The 18,545-nt window shown below is 39.4% G+C and overlaps 1 protein-coding gene across 3 annotated transcripts in view; it reads right to left on the reverse strand.

Annotated features, from left to right (window-relative positions):
* The window catches only part of MAP2K1 (mitogen-activated protein kinase kinase 1), a 119,516-nt gene that overhangs the window by 5,832 nt on the left and 95,139 nt on the right, over positions 1-18,545 (reverse strand). For all 3 annotated transcript variants that reach the window (XM_069098248.1, XM_069098246.1, XM_069098247.1), the window contains exons 6-8: positions 10,404-10,528; positions 5,937-6,138; positions 5,112-5,176 (exon numbers count right to left, since the gene is read on the reverse strand). In XM_069098248.1, the coding sequence (XP_068954349.1) occupies positions 5,112-5,176; positions 5,937-6,138; positions 10,404-10,528 (392 nt within the window). The remainder of the gene's footprint in view (positions 1-5,111; positions 5,177-5,936; positions 6,139-10,403; positions 10,529-18,545) is intronic.

Here is an 18,545-nt window from a genome sequence, read left to right on the forward strand (position 1 = left end):
AAAATGTAGGACTTGGAAAGCCCAGAACAATTATAACTGACCCCTAACAAAAAAGAAACTGCTTTTACCTTTAAAGGAAAGGAAATGACCAGTTACAGATTCACAACTTCAGAATTAATTGTTAGAATGCCTTCAGATCACCTAGTTATGGCAAAGGATAAAATAAATTCCAAATAAAAAGATGTACAGAAGATAATACTGGATATGGTTACAACAGCTCCCATGCAATCTGTCTGAACAAGCTGTTGTCTCTTGACAATCATTTAATATCAATTTGAACCCTAATAAGGGCCAAAGCCTGAACTAATCAACCACTAAGAGCCTGAACCTAACAGCTTCTTTGTTCTCTGAATGAACTCAGAGAATACCTCTTCCTATGTCAATAAGGTCAGATGAGGCTGACTTAAGAGCATTTTTTTCTGTTTATGACCATTAAGGATGAGACCTTTAACCAGAGACACTACCTTGAATAATAGGACTTTTTCTTATCTTAATATTTTACGGACATCTGCTATGTTATGTCATGTTAATGATAAGGAAAACACGGATATCCTGGGTCATAATTTCAATTGACACTTTGTCAACTCTTATCTTACTGTATTTACCACCTATTTAGTTAAGAAAATTCCTTTCTCATAATATGCCTAGACATATATGGAGATCACAAATTTGAGTGACCATAGAGACCCTGAGTTGCGATTGTTCTAAAATGTATTTAAGCCTTCTCATTCCTTTTGTTAGACTGTCAGATTTTATCTAGCTCCATACATGAATGTATTCTGCTAGCTCTAAGGGAATAAACAACATGAATTTATTTATCATCTAGCCTGTTTGTCTCCTTCAACCAAACTTTCAGGTCAACACTCTAAAAAGAGACATGATTATAAAGATATTATGATTTCTCAGAAATGTTTAAAGAAAACAGAAACTACTTCAAACCATTAACTGAGTTGAACCTTGACATGGAGAAACATGGCAGCCAAGGGCTACAACAATAGCTTCAAGTACATGCCCACATGTAAAACAATGCAGAGAGGAAGGAATATTGAAGACTATTAAGGGTATAAGCTCACCAAAACTGCAAAAAGTACTGAAGGTGAAAATGGAGCCTTCAGAGAAATTCAAATGAAATTTAGCTAACTCATTTCAACAAATATTTATTAATAAATTCACTTAGCATCAGCTGCTCTGCTTGGTTTCAACTGCGGGAACATCATGCCTCCCCCCAGGATAAGCTCACCTCAGAGACTGATTCAATTCTACCACTCAACAACTCCTTAGCCCCCTCAGTTGCCTCTCTCCTCTGACTGCAAGGCTGGAGGGTAGAGCCCTGAGCTCCTCCCAAAGTCCCTTGCTGACCCCCCCACCCTTCCTTTAGTCTTCCCAAAGAGTTGTTAAACACCAGGAGGGTGGAGACCGTTACTCTTGTTTGAATCCCCAGCATTTAGTACTGGGCCTGGCACACAGCTGGTGCTTAATAAATGTTTACTGACTAATGCAAAACACACTAGGAGCAAGACTCTGTGTGAGGTGCTGGGGATACAAAGAAAATGAAACAATCTCTACCTTGCATGAGATTAGGTTTTACTTGGGGAGACAAAAAGGTAATCTGAGGAAAAGCTGAACAATAACTAGAGGTAATCAGGACAGGCTTCTGGCCAGAGATAAACCAGCTTAGAGGAAAGACTACTAGGATCCGGGGGAAAGGGGGGGGGGGGGGGCAGGGGAAGGAAGAGGAGGAGGAGGAGGAGGAAGAAAAAGGAGTTAGAAGGTTGACCAGGGGGTAGTAGTGGCTACTGCAGCTGGAAAGGGGAGTAATTTGAAGAGTCAGGAAGCCTCATCTTCCTGAGTTTAAATCTAACTTCAGCACTTACTAGCTGTGTGACCCTGAGTAAGTCACTTAACCCTATTTACCTTAGTTTGTCATCTATCAAATGAGCTGAAGAAGGAAATAGCAAACCACTCCAGTATCTTTGCCAAGAAAACTCCAAATGAGGTCACAAAGAATTGGACATGACTGAAACAACTGAACAATAAATTATTATTGATTAAGAAGAAAAACTAAGTCCCAAAGAGATCAACTCATCTGTGGTCTTACGGCTAGAAAATATATGTAGACAAGATTGGAACTAAGATGTCTTTCTACTCTGACATTTTTTCCACTACATGATCCTCTTTCTTTCATACCTGTGGTAGGGCTTTTGTGGGACTGGGAGCAGAGAAGAGGAAACAAAGAGAAGTGCTGGAATCACAAGAGGCACTATTTTTAAAAAAATTGTTGCTAGATTGACAATTTATAGTGAGAAGTATATTACTCAGGCTAAGGGTTAACCAGGCCTTTGATTTTAATCCTTTTTTTTCCTTCTATATTACCTAATTTTTTGTCATTTAATTGCTTTTTTAGCACTTCTGCCAGGAGAAAAAAGGATATGAAATGTTAAGCATGTTCAACAAACATAAGGTATTTACAGTAAAACATCTAGTGACAAAATGCTCAGTGAGCTAGGGGGAAGGAGATTGTATAGTGAATTTTAACCTTTAGGAAAGTAAACCAGAAAACTGTTTTGATTCTTATTGCTGAAAACGTCTCTACTAAGACTGACAATTCTGTCCAGTCTCAGTATAGTCCAATGACTGATATGTGTCGTCCCTGGTTAGCTCAGTCGGTCAAGGGAAAGAGGTATCCCCACCACTGCCCAGGCCTGTGGGATGTAAGGGATTAGGCTGAAGAAGCACTAGCCTAGGACACACCCAGAAAGTTGTTTTCTGAGAGAAGTGGTTATTAATAATCAATTACTGAATTAGGACCAGGATCTTTTCCGAAGTCTGCAGATTGTTCAGTCTTTGAAGGACACTACTAATGATGAGATTGGATTAACTTTCTTAACAATCTGGTTCAGACCCCACCTAGGTAGAGAGGCCCAATGTGCCCTTCTCAGGTTTGAGTGGAGGTAAATTATTTCATTAAACTGCCAGGAGGCAGAGGGTGATTTGGAAGTAAATGACATGATCAAAGTCACCCTTAGCCCCTCATCAGAATAGGCCCACCCCTGATTATAATATTTATATTCTATCTCACTATTTGTCAACTAAACAGAGAGTCAACTGCCACCCTCAGGAATACCCACCCTTCTAAGGGCATATAAGCATGGAGTGAATTCCATGAGGGGTCTTGGGCATTTGATAGTGTCACTGACTCTATTTTATTAATAATATGCTAGCATTAGTAATAAAATGACTACCCAGAAACCATGTCTCTCGAACTTCTTAAAACATCACATTTCTAAATAAAGTACTGATAACAATTAATTCCCTTCTAATTTATCTCTCTTCTCAAAGTTTAGCACAAATGAATCAACACTTTTAGCTGGGCAAGAGTTTTGTATAAGTGAATTTTCACTATTACTTTTTTTAAAAGTATCATCCTTGTGAAAAATCCTATCAGTCTTGGTAAGAGCTCCATTAGGACTTGAAAGGGAAAAATGCTGAAGAACAAAGGCAAAAGAAGGGTTTGGAATTCTCCAAAGAATTCTGTTATTCAGAGCTCAGACCCTATTAGCATAGCTCATGAATTTCATTTCTTGAGCCTCAATGTGGAAGAAAACTCTAAGATAACTCAGGTGGGCAATCTGAGGCCCTAAAGTCCTCAAGTGCACCCTTTTCGGCGAATCCCAAACAAATCCCCTTAATAAAAGAACCTGTTCTGTAAAATTTGGACTCAGTCAAAAGGTCAAAGTCAAGGACATATAAGGCCACATGTGGTCTCAAGGCTGCAGGTTCCCTACCCCTGTTCTAGACATATAGGGAATAGGACAGCCCTGATCTAATCAACACTTAAAGAATGGAAGATAATGTGATGAGATTGAAAATTAAAACACTAGTGGTTTCTTTGTTTTTTCCCCATTTTTCCACCCTCTTCCCTTGAATGCCTATCAGGTGCCAGTGCTTATAGTTACTAAATAAGACAAATGGGACAGGAGTTTGGGAGGGAACATACATCAGTGCTTTCATGGTGACAGATCAGTTCAAAACCATTATAGACTCAGTCAGAAGACAGAATCACAGAGTAAATGCATTTTAATATGTATCTAACAGCATCTCCCTCCACTGGACAGAAAACATCAGTTCTAGCTCCTTGGAATCTGGTGGTGGGATGGGATATTATCCAACTGCCATCTCCAGCAAAGAAAGCCCCATGCTTCAGCTAGGGGCAGCTAAGTGGTACAGTGGATAAACAGTGCCAGGCCTGGAGGTAAGAAAGACCTGAGTATAAACCTGGTCTCAGATACATACTAGCTATGTGACCCCAAGCGAATCACTTAACCCTGTTTGCCTCAGTTTCCTCATCTGTAAAATGAGCTGGAAAAGGAAATGGCAAATCATTCCAGTATCTTTGTCAAGAAACCCCCAAATGGGGTCATGAAGAGTCAGACATGACCCAAACAACTGAACAACAAAAACCACTAAACACAAAGTTCAGTACATGATGAAATATAGTGTCACTGCAATGAGAGCATGATTATTAGCCAGGAAAGACTAAAGCAAGGGCACAAATCCAAACTGAGTTTGGGGGTGAAGCCCAGCACAGAAAGATAGGTGCATAGAACAAAGATCAGTCATCATGAACTGTCTCTTTTGTCCAGGGGAGAAAAGAATGGTCAAAAGAAAGAAAGAAACCAATAAACAGCGTTTCTAGATTCAAGTTCCCTTTCATTCAGGGTGGCCAGAACTTCTGCATAAAGTTTAAGTTATTGACATGTTAGGCCTACATGATTGGGTCCCATTCTAGCTATCCTATCTTTATGGAGCACCTCTGGATATCTTCCTGGAGGCTGCGTCGGGTACAGCTGGGCTTTAACTCTTGGCTCTGCTGTATGGTCTGGAGAAACGGACTGGGAATCTCTGAGGCCACTCCAGATGATATATGTTTTATAAGACACTACCATTGAATTATCTCCAAAGAGTCTAATTAGTTCCAAAATAATTATTCATGAACCAAGTCAAGACTGCTAAGTAGAAGAACTTCAGCCTGCCCCAGACATCTCAATAACTCACTATTCATCCAGCAGTTATTTTGTCCTTTGCCTCCATGGAAATCATGCTGTGCTTACCTCATTGACTATGTAATCCAGCAGCTCAAAAATTGCCATAGGTGGTCGGCTATCCATTCCATAAGCTGCAAATTTTAGAAAGAAAAAATGGGTTTATTAGATGAAGTCACTTTATTACTGTGTAACAAATCCCCCTGGGGGGGCACCATGGTGTTTGCTTTGTAACAGGGGGAAAGACTTTTAGTGAACTGAAGACAACAGCCCTCCCTAGTTGTCAAACAGACTACTTATTTTCTCATCCAGGACCATTCTTATCAGATGTAGGAGCTCATGGCCACCTGTACTTCCAGGGTCAGAGAAACTAGCTTCAACTATGACCTCTTTACACCATTCTAGTCACATACAAGCCCTGGGGTTCATGAAGGACTGCCCTCCTGAAAACAGGGATTATATCAATCCCATCAAACCAGGAGATCTCAGTATAGCTCTGGGATTTGTGACTGGTCTGGCAAAAAGTAAATGAAGAAGCTTCTGATAGGACAGAACCGTCCTTAACATCGGGTTCATTTATGATCCATAAAAAGTTAGATCTGACTCAAAGTCAGTACTCCTTGCTCTGCCACACTGCCTCCTGTTCTCATAAATAGAGGGACTGCAAGGCCCCTTCCAGCTCTGTGATCCTATGAGCTTAGCCTGTCACTGCTGACAGCCTTGATGTGATAGGAATGTAACATTTATCTTTGCCTCTCAACCACTGTCTTTGCAGTGGCTGCAATGACACCTAGTATAGAAATAAACATTTAGTATGTTTGCTGAGTTATCAAAATGAGGCCAAAGTCAGTTAGAGAGTCTCTAATTCTGAGCATCTACTTCTGGGAAACCTACAGCTGAGAGGCCTCCCAGGAGTTCTTGGCCTTGGTGACGTCTCAGGAACATCTCCCTCCATTGGACAGCCAAACATCAATTCCAGCTCCTTGGAATCTGGTGGTGGAATGGGATATCGTCCAATTGCCATCTCCACCAAAGAAAGCCCCATGCTCCAGATGTCCGACTGCACTGAGTAGTGAGTTCCCTGGAGTCTTTCTGGCTGTATTAGACAGAAGGGAGAGAGAGAAATGTCACTGTCATCATGAAAAAGAATCTTATGAAATAGCCTAGTCCTAGTGAGGGGAAGTGTTAACCCTAGGGACCAAAGATTACTATTAAGAACTATCTATGCTCACACTACCCACATTCTCCTTTCTATAGACAGGTATTGATCTTTGATTTTTGTTTTAAAAACTTCCTGGTCCCAATTCATGGAAGAGATCTCACTTAAACAAGAAAGACACAAGTTTCTATGACTAAGTAAAAAGCAGGCTTGACTCAGTCCTTTCTCTGCTACTACCCACTGACGTATTCCTGTTCTGTTCCTCCTTTAATGACCTTCAACATTCTGACCTCTGGCTATCTTCTCAAACTAAAATACTCTGCTCTCCTAGTCCTGATTGGTTCCTCCCAACTCTGATTCATTGTTCTTCCTAACCTCACTATTCTGATTTGCTCCAGTCTAGCTCAGTGGACCAGCAGAAAACCTCAGACCAGCCTTTGACACTGGTAACTTGCCAGATGTGTACCTTGACAATGGAGAAACATTAATCACTCATGGATAGGCAGAGCCAATATAATAAAAATGATACTACCTAAATTAATTTATTCAATTCCATGCTAATCAAATTATGAAAGAATTACTTTATACAGCTAGAAAAAAAATCAGACAATTCATTTGGAAGAAATAAAGGTCAAGATTATCAAGGAAATAATAAAAAAAATTGTGAAGGAAGGAGACCGTACCACATCTCAAGATATATTAGAAAGTGATAGTCATCAAAATAATTAGGTGCTGGATAAGAAACAGAGTGATTGATCTGGATTAGGTATATGATATATAGAAGCAAATAAACATAATAGCCCAGTATTTGAAAAACCCAAAGATCAGAACTATTGGGGCAAGATCTCACTATTTGACAAAAATTGTTGGAAAAATTGTAAAATAATCTGGCAGAAAGTAGGCACAGACCAACATCTCACACCCTATACCAAGATAAACTCAAAATGAGTACATGATTTGGACATAAAACGTGATATCATAAGCAAATTAGGGAAGCATGGAAGAAACTACCTGTCAGATCTATGTATAGGAGAAGTGCTCATGACCAAACAAGAGATAGAGAGGTTCACAGGAGGTAAAACTGATCATTTTGATTACATAAAATTAAAGTTTTTGCACAAACAAAACCAATGTAGCCAAAATTAGAAGAAAGGCAGGAAACTTGGGGCGGGAGGGATTTGCAGCAAATTTCTCTGATAAAGGTCTCATTTCTCAAATATATAGAGAACTGTGCAAAATTTATAAAAATAGGTGTCATTCCTCAATTAATAAATGGTCATAAAGATATGAATAGGCAGCTTTCAGATAGAGATCAAAGCTATCAATGATCATATGAAAATTGCTCTAAATCACTAATAACAAGAGAATTGCATATTAAAACAACTCTGAGGTACCACCTCGCAGCTATCAGACAGCTAAGATGACAGAAAAGGAAAATGATAAATGCTGGAGGGGATGAGGAAAAATCAGGATGCTAATATGCTGTTAAGTGGAGTTATGAACCTGTCCAATCATTCAGGAAAACAATTTGACATTATGCCCAAAGACTATTACACTGTGCCTCCCTTTTAACACAGCAATACTGCTACTAAGTCGATACCTCAAGGAGATTAAACAAAAGGAAGAAGGACCCATTCGTACAAAAATATTTAAAGCAACTGTTTTTGTGGTGGCAAAGAATTGAAAACTGAGGAGAAGCCCATCAATTGGGGAATGGCTGAACAAATTATGGTGTATGAATGTGATGGAATTCTATTGTGCTATAAGAAATAATGAGGCAGTTAAGTTTCAGGAAAACGTGGGAAGATGTTCATGAACTGATGCAAAGTGAAGTGGGCAGAACCAGGAGGACAATGTATATTTTAAGAGCATTATTTTAAAGAAAATCAACTGTGAAAGACTTAGTAGCTCTAATCAATGTAATAATCCATCAGAATTCCAAAGGACCCATGATTAAAAATGCTATCTACTCATCTCCAAATGGAGCACTTTTGATGGATTCAGAGTACATAAGGAAGCATGTTTTTTTCTTTATTTCTCTTGCTTCCCTTCCCAACCCCTGAACAAGGCTAATGCAGAAATATTTTGCATGGTTTCATATGTATAATTGGGTGGGGCAAGAGAGAAAATTTGTAACTGAAAATAAAAACATAACTTTTTTTAAATCTAAAAAAAAGATGGAAAAATATTTTAAACTGGGAAATGGATAGTTGGGCAATGTTTACAAATGTTCGCAAAAAATATATAATGCGACATTAAAAATAACATTTGTTATATGAGATGGTTTTATGGGAGGGGGGAGGGATACTGGGGGAAACTGTGGGATGTAAAAAAGAGGCAACATCAATAAAAACTAATTTTTAAAAAAAGAATCTATTAGGGAAAAGTAAAAGGATTGCCTTCCTACAGTAAAGGCCTAGCAGAGATTGGATCTAGTCAGCACAGCTGCTGGATGCTTCCTCTTCATGATGATATGAAGGAGCAAGGAAACAGAGAATAAGAGACAGGGTAGACTTTAAGGAGCTGAAAATGGGACAGGATGAGAAGAGAGCAGGTATGATGGTGTGATAGTAATGGCAATTAAAGATTCCCCTGTATTGGCTTGGTTTTCAAATTGATTGTGTTAAAACCCAGAGCTTGTTAATCCCACCTGTGGGATGGACTTGTTGATGTGAAAAGAGAGTCCTGAACTGGGAGGAGCAGGTGACATAGATTTGGAGAGACAAGAGAGAGGCAGAAGAACTTTCTGGAAGCAGCACCCTCGTGGAGGCAGAGAGACTAAGAGAATTGCTGGTGGCCACTTTGAATTGCCCTGGACTTTTGAGACCTGCCCCCTGAGCTGCCAAGGACTGAGGAGACATGGCTGTTTTGCTGGTACTTTGTCGGTTTTGATGTTGTTTTGCCAGATTTATCCACTGGTGAAAGACAGTCCTGTTGTTGAAGAAGTCCTGGAACCTGGCTTTTGGTTAAGAAGCCCTGAGACTGTCCTGCAGACAGAGAGTGAATACTGTCCACTGGTGAAGGACAGTGCTGTTGTTGCAGGGGTCTGGAGACTGTCTTGCAGACAGAATGAATACTGTCCACTGGTGAAGGACAGTGCTGTTGTTGCAGGGGTCTGGGAACCTTTCTGTTGGTTCAGAAGCCCTGAAGAAGGATTTTCTTGTTGTATGTTTACAGAAATCCTGGGAGAGGGTTTTGCTAATGTTTTCAGGGGTTCTAGGACTGTTCTGCAGACAGAGGATGAATTAATGAAGGGACTGGCAATGTATCTTGTGGCCTTGCTAAGCCTTGTCTCCCCAGGAACTAAGATTGCTGAGAACTTGCTTCCTGTCAAGATGAAGAAAAGACCTCCATTTGGGTATTAAGTGCTGTGCTTAAACTTGATGTAACTCTGAGGTAGATTCAAGTGTGATCCAGGGGTGGGGGACTTTTGACCTTTTTGTGTTCTATGGTTGAACAAATGAATGTACTTTACTTATGTTTGGAAACTAATCTCCATTTGAGAAGAGGGGTTTTGTGATGGACTAAATGAAGGTGTAGGGGTGGAGTAGTATTTAGAACAGGGACTTTGTAATTGATTGAATGAGTGGAAGGTCCTGGGGTGGGGTAGTACTTGGAGATTATTTAATCACACTTAGTAAATGCTGTACTTTGAATGATGTCATGTTTTGATCTTCTCTGTTCTTGGTTGGTCACTGAATAAAATGGAGAGCATCTATGCTGGTATTTTGAACCTTGGGAAGTTGCCTTTGCTTGGCATTACATTACAGATGGTCTGGTAAATTAGACTGTGATTAAATAATTCTCACCCACTTGTAGTAGATGCTTATTCTGTTCCATTGTGTATTATAATAGCTTATGTATTTCATGGATCTTAGAGCCAGAAAGGACCTCAGAAGTCACCTAATCAAACACCTAACTTAAATAAAGATCCTCTTTGTACGTGTGTTTTCTCATCTTACTCTTTAAAGTGTTTTTTCCCTGAATATATTTCAAAGTCCCCAAAGGCAGCAATTGTGGAACCTCACTCTATGGTCTGTTTGGGAAGCAGCAATCCTACCCCCCAAACCAAGAACTTCCAATATTAGGGACGCTCTCACTCAGTATGGTGCGCTGATTTCTCAGGGGATAATCAGTTGTTATTCCTGATGGAGAACCCTGGAGAGGCCATAAGCCTAAGCAAATTAACTAGCTGTCCATACCGACATATAGGACCTTGTGCCCACGAAAGAATTAGCCATGGAATCAATCAGCTGCCCACTGACGCCAAAGTCACAAAGCTTGATTTCCCCACGTGAGTTCACCAAGATGTTGGATGGCTTGACATCTATGAGGGAAAGAGACAAAAAGAGAAAACTGGAAATATAATAGTGAAGAAGCCAGACCACCCCAAGGTGATTACCACTGCTCAAAGGAACTCCAGCCTCTCAAGGACCTCAGTGGCATTCATAAAATCAATTATCAGAAATAAAAATGGATCTTCTGTGTTATCCCCCCCACCCAGTCAGTCTTCCAGCAGAAACTTCTGAGAAATAAATAAGAATTCTTTTTTCATAAGCTCTATTGACTCAGGACTAGAAGACCTAAAGGAAGGAATCCATTAATTCCAGCAGAAACTTGTCTCTACTGGCTTTGTTTTTAAAAACATTATTGTTAATGAGATAAAGTATCTGTTGTTTTTTGAAAAATATGAAGAAGAAAATCAACCAGACTGTCTGACCCTTTTGGTAAGAGACCTTTTCTTTGCTGCTATTGCTACTACTAAATATAATTTTCTACTGGGATAGCACTTTTTCACTTTTCAAAGTCCCTTTCACATTTATTATGTCATTTAGTCAAGGCAGGCAGAGTGTTATTCTAGCTCTCAGCTCAGGCTTCCTTATGTTCCACCATGCTACTGAAAGTCAAGGAGTTCAGTAACAGTCCCAGGCTATTCTGTTCCACAAGAGACCATAGAGTCGGCTCCATATACAAAGTGTCTCAAACATCTTAGTACAGTTTTAAGCTGAAATGGTTTAAATATCCACCCTGTATATATCACCTATAGTTTTACAACATCCCCCATATTCCCAACATCTGTGTCTTGCTTCAACATCTAGGTTTTGAAGCAACATTAATTTTACAATGTTTACACATATTTCTCCACAGTGAAAAAGGAAAACAAGAATTCTGGTTGACAGAGTATATGGAATCAACTTGATAGAAACACTGAAAATATATACACATTATCCAGGCCTAAGGAATCACAAAATCAAATCCCACTTCTAATGCATAACTACCCTTCTTCTACCTACAATTAACCAGTTAACTCTACTAAAATGCAGATCTATTTGGGTGATACAGAAGAAATATGAATATTGTGGAGGATCCTCCAATTCTCAAGAAGGTGGTAATCTAGTTGGAAAGATAGGAGAATAATTAAAAGTGTTAATTAATGGGATGTTGACTCAGTACAAGAGGTACTCAGAGAAGAAAAGAGGAATTGGACTGGATTCATAGGAAAGGCTTCTTCTTAGGGAGCTAAGATTTGAGTCAGATTTTGAAGGTGGTATTCTTAACCTTTTTTGTGTCATCAGACCCTTTTGGCAGTATGATGAAGTCTATGGACAGACCCTTTCTGACAATGTCTTCAATGTATAAAATAAAATACATAGGCTTACAAAGCCAGTTATAGTGAAATAAAGTCATAAAAAGTTTTTAAAACACCTCATGGACTGATGTAACAAAAACCTCAGAAAGAGGAATAGAATTTACATTTTATTGATGCCTTTTGTTTTTTATAATAGTCAATTCTGGGTATGTACCACTCCCCACCTTCTTACCTACAAGTGAAACAAAGAAAAAAACTATTATGCAAAACCAATCTACCCACAGGGATGGTATCTAATAGCATATGCAACATCCCATATGTAGTGTTCCCAGCCTCATGGACAAAAGGAACAAAGTACATTCATTATATACTTCCTCTGGGGTCAAGATTGGCAGTCCTTATAATTCCACAGCATTTATTTTCATTTCTTCATTATTTTCTTTTACATGTTGCAGTTCCTGACCCCAACGGGCTTATGTTCCATCAAGAATGAGCATGGCATGCTGGGGGACAATGGTGAGACCATCTCAAAGTATGTATATTAGACAATAGCAGGAGATAAGGTAGTACAGATAGGATAGGAACAGATTACGGTGCCTTACATGCCAGGTAGGGTAGCTTAAACTTGAGAAAGTAAGCAATAGGGAAGCCTGGCAACAGATTCTTTTCCAATGATCTTTCTGTGGCCTTTTTCTCTCTCTACACTCTATTGGCAGTCTAACTCTCACACCCTGTAGCTGCTCCTGTGGATAAGCTCCCCAAGTCTCTATCTCCAGTCCAGACCCCACTATGGGGGTTTTGCTACGCCTACAACTGGCTACAGGGCAGCTCGGCCTAGATGTCCCACCAGGATTTCTTAAACTAAGCTCACTATCTTTCATCTTAAACCTTTTTCTCCTTTTGGATTCACTTATATTCACTTAATCTACCACATATGAAATCCTACATTTATCTTTGATTCTTTATTTCTCTCTTACCTGTCACATTCAGTTACCAAATCCTATTGATTCTACCTTTGAAACACATCTCACAACTGTGGCTCTGTTCCTGTCTCTCTTTCTAGATACTGTGAGGATACAGTAATACATATATATACATATAAAATACATACATAATAAATACAATTTTTTCTCCTCAATCACTTGAGTTAAGGTAAGTAAAACATGAAATAATTAGGAAATACTGTAAGACAATATGTAACCAAGTATTAAACCACATAGTCAAACTATACAGTTATCCATTGTATATTACTTTTTAAAAATTAGCATCCTTTATAGCAAGGTAAAGGTTTCTCACAAGGGTGTATATAAGTCACATGGTAAAGAAAGTCTCCAATGCCAGCCACATCTCCTCTCCCTATAACTTTTCTTTTGAACCTGACTCACATCTAATTATTACCTCTACAATGATGACTCTTAAATCTATTATATCTGACCTTGATCTCCATATTAGCAGAGCTCTACTCCATCACTTCAAACAAAAATTCATCAAAAACGGCCAAATTACTCATTATAGAATGTTAAAACAGGAAGGAACCTTAGTCTAATCTCCTTATTTTACAGATGAAGAAAATGGGGCCCACCAGGGGTAAGTAATTTGCCCATGACCACCTAAGCTGGCCAGTGGCAGTGCTGGGATTAGGGTCACCTTCCTGATTCCTAGTCCAATGCTGCCCACACCAACTTTCCCACTTCTGTGAAGGTGGACACTATTCTCTCATTTAGGCTTGAAACCTTTAAATTATCTTTGAAACATTCATCTTTTTCATCCTTTATAACCTATATCCAATAATCAAATCCTGTCAAATCTATCTATCTGGTGCTACTTCAGGTTTCCAACACTTCACTACTTAGATATGTCGATCAGCCTCTGACCTGGTCCTTTCCCCACACCTGGCTCAGTCTATACTACACACAAGTGTAAGGGTTAGGGATTTAAAGATCTTCCATGCCCCGTTGGACTTGCTGGTGTAGCAGGAAGGGGCGGAGCAAGAGGAAGCGGAAGCCAAGCTAGCGTTCCTGCGTTGGCTGGCGGTGGTGGTGACGGCGGCAGCAGCAGAGGCAGTGGCAGTGCGAAGCCCTTTTTGAGTTAGGACTGCTAAGGACTTTCTGCTAAGGACTCCTGCTGAGGACTGCCAGGGGCCGGAGCTGCTGGGAGCGCGCTTCCAGGACGCTGGGTGGTTGCTGTGAGTGGGGAGAGGAGGACCTTTGCCTGAGGTAGCCTGTTCTGTTTTAAAGGCTTGAGAATGTGGGTGCTTTCTACTTTATCTACCTGTGCCAATATCATTACTACTCTGATGGCTTTCACTTTCTGGTTTTGGGACTCAGTCTTTTGGTATCTTAATAAATTTTCTAGTTTATTTCCTCATATGGCAAACATGACGTATTTTGTAATGGATAATTATATCAGCATATTTGTAATCTCTATAGGCATTGTGAACATGGCATTGCTGATACAACAAGTAACACAGTTATCTTCCAAAATGTTATTTTCATCTCCCCCATTTGCTAAGCTGTAAAAGGTCTCCACCATATACAGGATACAGTCTAAACTTCTGTAGCAGAAGAATTTGGGTAGCAATGTTCTCCAATCTAATCCCTGTCTTAAGTGCCTCCTACACACCCGGCCTTGTGCTAGGGGATCAAGGATATAAAAACAAAAAACAAACAAGTCTCTACTCTCATTCAATCATCAAGTTTTTATTAAGCACCAATTACAACAGGACAGCAAAGGTAAATGACAAATGTAGGAGGGGATGTGGTAAAAATGCGACATTAATGCATTGTTGGTAGAGCTGTGAACTAACTCAACCATTCTGTAGAGCAATTTGGAACTATGCTCAAAGGGCTATAAAACCATGCATACCCCTTTGACCTACCAATACCACTTCTAGGTCTATATCCTAAAAGAGATTTTTTTTTTAAGAGGAAAAGGACCTATATGTACAAAAATATTTATAGCAGCTCTTCTGTGGTCAAAGAATTAGAAATTGAGGGGATGCCCATCAATGGGGGAATGGCTGAACAAATAGTGGTATGTGATTATGATGGAATATTATTGTACTATAGGAAATGATGAGCAGATGCTCTCAGAAAAACCTGGAAAGACGTATATTAGCTGATGTAAAGTGAAATTTACTACATAAAAAGTAACGCAATATCGTAAGATGATCAGCTGTGAATGACTTAGTTATTCTCAGAAATACAATGATCTAAGACAGATCTGAAGGACTTATGATGAAGGATGCTATCCATCCCCAGACAAAGAACTGATGGTGTCTGAATATAAATTGAAGCATATTTTTTAAAACTTTATTTTTCTTGAGTTTTTTTCCTATGTTTTCTTTCACAACATGACCATTATGGAAATGTTTTGCATGATTACACATGTATAACTATATCAAATTGCTTGCCTTCTCAATGAGAGGGTGGGGGAAGGAAGGAGGAAGAGAGAGAATTTGGAACTCAAAGTTAAAAAAAAAACGAATGTTAAAAACTGTTTTTACATGTAACTGGGGAAAAATTAAATACTAAATAAAAAATGTTTTAAAGCACCAATTATTAACACATACAAGTCAGAATAAGACTATCAAAGCATACAAAGGATAAAACCATCTCTTCTCTCAAAGAGCTTCTATTTTAACAGGGAAGACAACAAAGACATCTATAAGTATAGACCAAATAAATATAGCGAATAAATACAAATCAGTTAAATAGAGAGGAAGGGTACTAGCAGTTAAGGAGATCAGGACAAATTTCATTTAGAATGTGGTGGCTGAACTAAATCTTGAAGGAAGAAAGAGATTTTTTGACACATAGGTGAAGAGGAAGGGCCAGTAAAAAGGCAAGGAGATAGGAGTATTCTGTGTGAGGAATAAAGAGAAGGCCAATTTAGCCGTATGGGATAAGGAATAATGACCAATGAGACTGAAAAGATAGGCTGGGGCCAGATTATAATGGACTGTTTTAAAAAGCTAAACAAAGGGGTTTATATTTGAGTTAACAGAGTACCGCTGCAGTTAACTAGAGAGTGATATATGGTCAGATCTACACTAAAGAAAACATCACCTTGGCAGCAATATGAAGGATGGCTTAGAGTAGGACAGACTTGAGGAGGAAATCAATTAGGAGGCTGTTGGCAATAATATAGGACAGAGGTAATGAAGTCCTGGACTAATACAATAGCTGTGTTGAATGGGAAGAAGGTAGAAGAAAGAACAAGATGTGGCAAATGACTAGATATGTGGGTTAAAGGAGAATGAGAAGCCAAGGATGAGCTGCCAAGGTTACAAACCTTAGTGACTAGCAGGATAGGGGTGACTTTAACAGGAATACAAGTTTTGAAGAGAGATGAATTAAAGGAAAAAGATGAATTTTGTTTCAGCTATGCTAAGTCTGAGATGTCTCCAGGATATATCATTTGAAAGTCAACTGGTGATGTGGTGTTGAAGCTCAAGGAAGAGACTAAGGACAGATATATAAATATATGCATCAATAGCATAGAGATAATAAATTAAACCCATGGGAATACTAATAGGTCACCAGAAGAAAAAGTACTGAGAGAGAAGACAAGAAGGCAAAAGGACAAGGCTTTAGGGGCAACACCACAGGTAAGGGTGGATGGGAAGCGAAGCAGTCAGACCAGCAGAGAACAGTCATGAAAACCCAGAGGAGAAGAGATTCTGGGAGGTAGGCATGGTTAATAGGGCCCAATGTAGCAGAGAGGTCAAAAAGGATGAACACTGAGAAAAAACAATCAAAGCTGGCAACTAAGAAATAATTGGTAGCTTTGGAGGGAGACATTTCAGTTGAGTGATGAGGCCATAAGCCAAACTGCAAAGGACTGAAGAATGAGTAAAAGAAGTGGGGAGAGCCAGTATAGACAGCCTTTCTAAGAATTTACCTGAAAAAGGAAGATGAGATCCAGGATTGACAGCCTAAGGAAACAGTGGCATCTAGTAAAAGTTTTTAAATGGGAAAGACTTGGACAAGTCAGAAGGCAACAGGGAAGGAACCAACAGATAAAGAGGTTGAAGACTGGGTGCAGAGGGAGCAGTGACTAAGGCTGCAATCTGCTGCAGAAGAAAGAAGGGATGAAATCAAGGACACATAGAGAGAAAAAAGCCACCTCAGTGTCAGGCATGGAAGGGAAGAGGAATGAGTGGGAGAATGATGTCAAGGGATTTGAAAAAGATGGAGATCATGTCAAACAGTCCTCAGTTTTCTCTACAAAGAATTGAGGTTCTCACTGGGGGGTAGGCAGGAGAGAGGGAAGGGTATTGAAGAGCTTATCATTTTCTGGAAGGAAATTCCATATACATCTAAATAAATACAAGATAATTTGACACTTTAATGGAGGAAGGGATAGGAAAGACTGCAATGTAGGTAAAGTTTTCTACAGGAGAGCACCTTGGTTAAAATATAAAGGAAGCTAGGGGTTGTGAGGAGGAGGAGAGAAAGGGCTGAATTGTAGGTCTATACAAAGGTATGAAGCTGGCAGATGGAATGACAAGTCTGGGAAAGAGCCTGGGAAGTAGATTTTTATAAGTAAGTATAGAAAGGGTGAGAGAACCAGAGTCTAGAGGGCTTGAAATGCTAAGCTGAGGAACTGCATTTTATCCCAGAAGAAATAGGGAGCCATGGAAAGGTAAAAACTGGAAGTTGGGAGATCAATTAAGAGGTCATTTCAATAATCTAAGGATCTAGAGTGATGGTGGTTGTCTGAGAGCAGAGAAAAGTCCAAATGTAAGTGATGTTGTGGATGTGAGAGATGGGGAGGTAGAGTCTACAATCTGGCCCTGCCCTCCCTTTCTAACCTCAACCTACTAGGAAGCAGGAATCTTCACTCTAGCCAAACAGGCCTCTCCATTGAACATACCATGTTTATTCTCAAGTATTTTAAACTTTTGTTCATGCTGCTTACCCTGCCTGTAAAACCCTCATTCCTCTCAACCAATGAAAACAGTACACAACTTCCAAGGTCCACAGGCCTACTTCCCTGTCCTCTAAGTCCACAAAGCCAGAAGCCTCCCTTAACTTACTATTCCCAGCCTGTATGAATCTTCTCTTTCTCAACATTCCTAAAGCACTTCTATCTACATTACTGATTGGGCCTTCATCACTGACTGGCCCTGCCTCACAATATTTCTTAATTGTTTCACTTATGAATATCTCATCTCCCCAAATGGATTGTAAGCTCCTGAAAAACAAACATCTTAATATTGTCTTTAGAACTACCAGTGTCAAAGCTCAACAAATATTTGTGAAATGAAATTATTCCTTAAAAACAGGTTTGAATCACCCAAGTTTTTATTAGTGCACCAAACTGACTGGGATGCTATGATTAAACTGAATTCAACTGTTGTACTTTCTAGTAAACAAGAAAGTATTCTAAGGCCATTACTGTCCATGCAGGAAAAGAAAAGTAAATTAGAGAATTTTCAGGCAGTTTTCCCTCTAGAAGTGTAACTAGACACTTCTGGTAACTAGACAATCTGCCAAGCAATCTTTTCAGACTTAATCCACGTGCCCTCTCCTTAACTCCACCTCTCCCTATTCCCCCTCCCCCCCAAATACTGGGGAATTTTTCAGTATAACTATTTGCTCAGGGTCAATTATCATTGTTATTACCACCCAAATAATATATCAACTATAAAAATGTAGGAGTCAGGACCTGGGTGGTCCTAATCTAATAGAACAGGGAGAGGAGGTGATTTATTTCAGAAGCTGAAGAAGATTCCTGCTGTGTTAGCTTT

This window comes from Petaurus breviceps, unplaced genomic scaffold, assembly GCF_028583685.1.
Source record: "Petaurus breviceps papuanus isolate PSGF00001 unplaced genomic scaffold, PetGlider_PUasm1.0 37, whole genome shotgun sequence".
In the NCBI taxonomy this organism is placed as follows: Eukaryota; Metazoa; Chordata; class Mammalia; order Diprotodontia; family Petauridae; genus Petaurus; species Petaurus breviceps.